This window comes from Ovis aries, chromosome 1 (genome assembly GCF_016772045.2).
Source record: "Ovis aries strain OAR_USU_Benz2616 breed Rambouillet chromosome 1, ARS-UI_Ramb_v3.0, whole genome shotgun sequence".
NCBI classification, from domain to species: domain Eukaryota; kingdom Metazoa; phylum Chordata; class Mammalia; order Artiodactyla; family Bovidae; genus Ovis; species Ovis aries.
Genome location: NC_056054.1, coordinates 163,699,996 through 163,706,194, shown reverse-complemented (window position 1 = coordinate 163,706,194; position 6,199 = coordinate 163,699,996). Strand labels below are relative to the sequence as shown.

General features: G+C 36.7%; 1 protein-coding gene across 1 annotated transcript; it reads right to left on the bottom strand.

The window, feature by feature from the left end:
* Positions 1-737: 737 nt before the first annotated feature.
* On the bottom strand, positions 738-4,147 carry LOC101105868 (olfactory receptor 5K1). The gene has a single exon (XM_060404183.1). The coding sequence runs from the start codon at positions 3,052-3,054 to the stop codon at positions 2,086-2,088; it is 969 nt and encodes a 322-aa protein (XP_060260166.1). The 5' UTR covers positions 3,055-4,147; the 3' UTR covers positions 738-2,085.
* Positions 4,148-6,199: the final 2,052 nt, after the last annotated feature.

Sequence of the window (6,199 nt, the reverse complement as noted above, 5' to 3'; positions counted from 1 at the left end):
ACCATTCAGGTATGACCTAAATCAAATCCTTATAAATATACAGTGGAAGTGGGAAATAAATTTAAGGGACTAGATCTGATAGACAGAGTGCCTGATGAACTATGGACAGAGGTTCATGACATTGTCCAGGAAACGGGGATCAAGACCATTCCCAAAAAAAAGAAATGCAAAAAGGCAAAATGGCTGTCTGAGGAGGCCTTACAAATAGCTGTGAAAAGAAGAGAAGCGAAAAGCAAAGGAGAAAAGGAAAGATATACCCATTTGAATTCAGAGTTCCAAAGAACAGCAAGGGGAGATAAGAAAGCCTTCCTCAGTGATCAGTGCAAAGAAACAGAGGAAAACAATAGAATGGGAAAGACTAGAGATCTCTTCAAGAAAATTAGAGATACCAAAGGAACATTTCATGCAAAATGGGCTTGATAAAGGACAGAAATGGTAGGGACCTGACAGAAGCAGAAGATATTAAGAAGAGGTGGCAACAATACACAGAAGATCTGTATAAAAAAGATCTTCACGACCCAGATAATCACGATGGTGTGATCACTCACCTAGAGCCAGACATCCTGGAATGTGAAGTCAAGTGGGCCTTAGGAAGCATCACTACGAACAAAGCTAGTGGAGGTGTTGGAATTCCAGTTGAGCTATTTCAAATCCTAAAAGATGATGCTGTAAAAGTGCTGCATTCAATATGTCAGCAAATTTGTAAAACTCAGTAGTGGCCACAGGACAGGAAAAGGGCAGTTTTCATTCCAATCCCAAAGAAAGGCAGTGCCAAAGAATGCTCAAACTACTGCACAATTGCACTCATCTCACATGCTAGTAAAGTAATGCTCAAAATTCTCCAAGCCAAGCTTTAGCAACACGTGAACCATGAACTTCCTGATGTTCAAGCTGGTTTTGGAAAAGGCAGAGGTTCCAGAGATCAAATTGCTAACATCCACTGGATCATTGAAAAAGCAAGAGAGTTCCAGAAAAACATCTATTTCTGCTTTATTGACTATGCCAAATCCTTTGACTGTGTGGATCACAATAAACTGCAGAAAATTCTGAAAGAGATGGAAATACAGACCACCTGACCTGCCTCTTGAGAAACCTATATGCAGGTCAGGAAGCAACAGTTAGAACTGGACATGGAACAACAGACTTTCCAAATAGGAAGGAGTATGTCAAGGCTGTGTATTGTCACCCTGCTTATTTAACTTCTATGCAGAGTACATCATGAGAAACGCTGGACTGGAGGAAGCACAAGCTGGAATCAAGATTGCCAGGAGAAATATCAATAACCTCAGATATGCAGATGACACCACCCTTATGGGAGAAAGTGAAGAACTGAAGAGCCTCTTGATGAAAGTGAAAGTGGAGAGAAAAAATTGGCTTAAAGCTCAACATTCAGAAAACGAAGATCATGGCATCCGGTCCCATCACTTCATGGGAAATAGATGGGGAAACAGTGGAAACAGTGTCAGACTTTATTTTTCTGGGCTCCAAAATCATTGCAAATGCTGATTGCAGCAATGAAATTAAAAGATGCTTACTCCTTGGAAGGAAAGTTATGACCAACCTAGACATCATGTTAAAAAGGAGAGACATTACTTTTTCAACAAAGGTCCATCTAATTAAGGCTATGGTTTTTCCAGTAGTCATGTATGGATGTGAGAGTTGGACTAAAAAGAAAGCTGAGCTCTGAAGTATTGATGCTTTTGAACTGTGATGTTCAAAGACTCTTGAGAGTCCCTTGGACTGCAAGGAGATCCAACCAGTCCATCCTAAAAGAGATCAGTCCTGGGTGCTCATTGGAAGGACTGATGTTGAAGCTAAACTTCAATACTTTGTCCACCTGATGTGAAGAGCTGACTCATTTGAAAAGACCTTGATGCTGGGAAAGATTGAGGGTAGGAGGAGAAGGGGACAACAGAGGATGAGATGGTTGGAGGGCATCACCGACTCAATGCACATGAGTTTGGGTGAATTCCAGGAGTTGGTGATGGACAGTGAGGCCTTCATGCTATGGTTCATGGGGTCACAAGAGTTGGACATGACCAAGCAACTGAACTGAACTGAATTTCACTTGGAATTTTTAAACAATTAATCTATAGTAGATGTCATTTGTTTTAAACTTTTTTGAGATTTTTCTTTCTTCAGAATTTTTCTCAAGACAGTTATTACTTCCTTATTTCTTAGGCTGTAAATAAAAGGATTAAGTAAGGGAACAACTTCCGTAAACAAAATAGCAGCTGGTATATCTTTATCCCCTTCTTCAAGCAAATTTGGTCTAATGTACATGAAAAAAAGAGATCCATAGAATAATGAAACTGACAAAAAGTGGGATGCACAGGTAGAAAAAGCTTTGACCCTCCCCTTTTTGGAATTCATTTTTAAAATAGTTAACAGAATGTAGAGATAAGATATTAAGACACTACCTATTGTGAAGACTTGAATTGAACCTGAAAAGATAAATAGTACCAGTTCATTGACATAAGGGTCAACACAGGAGAGCCTGTATAAAGGAAGAATATCACAATAAAAGTGGTTGATGTGATTTGATCCACAGAACTTTAACCTAAATAGAAGACCTACATGAATCATGGAATGCAGGTTTCCGGCTATGTAGGCCCCCATGGTCATCTGAATGCAGAGTTTCTTTGACATCATGGTGTGGTACTGCAGTGGTTTGCAGATGGCCACATAGCGATCATAAGCCATTGCTGCCAGGAGAAAGCAATCTGCAGTCTCAACAGTGCAAAGGAAATAAAATTGTGCCATGCATTCATAGAAGGAAATCATTCTGTTTTCAGAAAAGAAGTTCCTTAACATCTTAGGAGTCACAGCACAGGCACAGCAAGAATCCACAAGAGCGAGGTTTCCCAGAAAGATATACATCGGTGTGTGAAGACGATGCTCTTTTGAAATCAGTATCACCAGGCCAAGGTTGCCCACCATGGTGATCAGAAAGATGGTAAGAAACACCACAAACAGAAGTGTCTTCAGCTCTGGGTGATCTGTAAATCCTGTGAGGATAAACTCATTTTTTATGGTATGATTTTCTTTAGCCATTCCTGACTCCTGTTGAGGGGAAAAAAAAAAAAGTTGTGGAGAAATGAGGTAGTAATCTATAGTACGCCCAATTCAACTCTTGAGCTCTCAGATACAAAAGGGCAAGGAGCTTCTTCCACAATGCTTTCACAAGTTATGTGGTTTTGGATGCATACCCTTATCTGGGGGTATGCAGGAGCTGTTACCTTTTAAACTAGTTATTTAACATTTTCCCAGCATATTTTCAAGAAAAATGTCAAATTAGATGGACAAAGATGGCTTTTGAGATCTTGAGAGGAAGATTCAGTGCAAAAATTTTCTCTGTGTGGTTTAGGTAAAGGTGAGTAATTTAGGTGTCAGCAATAGGTATCAGTTGGGCTTCCCTGGTGTCTCAGCTGGTAAAGAATCAACCCTCAATGCGGAAGATCTGGGTTCCATCCCTGGGTTGGGAAGAACACCTGGACAAGGGAATGGCTACCCACTCCAGTATTATTGTCTGGAGAACTTCATGGACAGAGGATCCTGGCAGGCTACAAACAGTCCATGGGGTCCCAAAGAGTTGGACATGACTGAGTGACTAACACTTTTACACCACTTTCAGTTGTTGTCAGTGTTCTCAAACTATTTCAGTGACTGTATCTGCACAGATTAACATTGTTGTTTGAAAGACCATTTTGTACTCTCATGTTCATAGAATTTTATTCAGGATAGCCACAGGTGCAAACAACTGTCCACTGCTGGATGAATGGTTAACAAAATGTGGTGTAGACAAAAAGTGGAATATTATTCAGCCTTAAAAAGGAACGAAATTCTGATACATGTTAAAACATGAATGAAATTTGATAACATTTCACCAAGGGAAATAAGCTAGGCACAAATGGACAAATATTGTGTGATGCTACTTACAGGAATTAAAAGTTGTCTGGGTAGGGAAGCCATGGGGAATTATTGTTTAATGGGTACAGAGTTTCAGTTTGGGTAGATGAAAGTGTTCGGGAGTTGGATGGTGATGATAGATGCACAACAATATAAATTTAATGCCACTGAACTATAGATACTTAAATATAGTTAAAATAATAAGTTTTATATATGTTTTTCTATTATAAAATGTTTTATAAAACTGTTTCCCTGGTCTTTATGGTATTTACAATATCATTTAGGCATAGAGTATAAAGTTGCTCCTGTGTCCATGTGCATATTAAAATGTAAAGAAATTTAAATGCTATCAAAAAACCTGAAGCATTCCTAAGGGTTAGAAATTGACAAATTCAATTATATAGCTATCTGTGAAAAAATCACAAATGACATCAAATGTCAGACACAAACTAGGAAATTGTTTCAGTAAATAGGATACGATTTCTATTGTTTTATTCCATAAAGAGCTTCTATCAGTCAATAGGAATGTGAAGTGAGTGAAAGTCACTCAGACGTGTCAATAGGAATGCGAAGTGCGTGAAAGTTGCTCAGACATGTCCTACTCTTTGTGACTCCATGGAGTTCTCCAGGCTAGAATACTGGAGTGGGTAGCCTTTCCCTTCTCCAGGGGATCTTCCCAACCCAGGGATCGAACCCAGATCTCCTGCACTGCAGGCAGATTCTTTACAAGTTTAGCCACAAGGGAAGCCCAATCAATAGGAATAATCACTAGAAAATAGATAAAAGACAGAAACATAAAAATATCAAAAGAAATAAAATTTTTAACAAACTGAAAATGTTTGACTAATCAGAAAAACATAATTTGAAATAATTACAAGGGCATAATTATTTTGCCTATCAAAATAACCATATTTTAAAAAAGGATACTGTATATAGCATTGTTTAAAGTACAGTAAAATGGGAACCTAACTGTATTTCTGGCAAAAGTATAAACTGGTACAATTATTGGAAAATAATTTGTTTATAGGTGAAGGAAACTAATGTTCAGGTCTGTGACCAGTAATCATGAATCTAGAAGAAAGAAATATTTAGAACCTCACACAGAGATTTATATATAATTATGCCCACCAGAGCATTATTTATAATAGTGAAGAATTCTAATTGTAAACATTTGGTCAGTATAATTAAAGTTAATGTGAATCATCACAATGGTGTGCATACACCATTGCACAATGGTGTATTGTGCAATACTTTAAAACAATATTTATTTAGAATATTTAAAGTAATGATAAAACAGATATAATAAAACATTATATGAAAAACAGAATACAAAGTTTTGTGCATATAATAATTCTAGTTTTCCAAATAAATACTCACAGATGAATGAAAAGGGCAGGCAGAAACACAAAATTTTTCACACTAGCTTTCCCTGTGCAGTGGAAATTATAGATCTTTTTTGTCTGTTTTTTCCTTCTATTTCAAATTCTCCACAATATATATTACTTTTATAATCAGAAAGCATATTTTTAATTAATTAAATAAAATGACATGCTCTTAGATCTATGCTTTAAAACTTGATAGCCCCATAATAATTATTAGGAATCCAACTAATGTTTTCTGCACTTTATAATTCTGTAGTGGCTAAATCACAATGGATCTGTTGAGGAAGTGTCTGCTCCATTCCAATGGTAATAAAATTCATGGTTTAAATGATAAGAATTTGCTGGCAGTCTTACACACATTTCAGATCATTTAGGAATATATTCATGTCTTGTGGTAATGCATTCCTGAAACCATTTACCTTTATTAAAGCACTAACGCTTCAGTGTCGAGTTCTACTAACATCAAATGTTTTCACAATATTCTGAGATTCTACAATCCTCATATTTATTAAATCTCAGTGTGTTTTGAAACTTCAATTATCTGTCCCTCATATTTTTCCTTATAGCCTAAGAGTTCTAATCTATTGATGAATGCTTTATTTCAATCTACCTTCGTTTTAGTCAATTCATAGATTTGTTATTTACTAAACGCCTGCTCTGTGATGTCTACTTTCTTAGAAGATTAGTTGACTCTCCTGGACATTTCCACATTGATAATTTGCTGAATAGTCATTAACCACAAATATACTCTATATTTTCGAGAGAAGATCTCTTCTTTTGGCTTCCTGAAACTGTTTACTAACTTTTAAATTCAGACTATTTGTGACTGATTCCTTTAGAAACAATATTAGAAATGGATATGTGAAATCTATATAATTTGAATATATTTTTCATTAAATGCCTTACTC

Excerpts from the sequence above, each read along its gene's own strand:
- LOC101105868 (XM_060404183.1), bottom strand. The coding sequence starts at position 3,054 with ATGGCTAAAGAAAATCATACCATAAAAAATGAGTTTATCCTCACAGGA.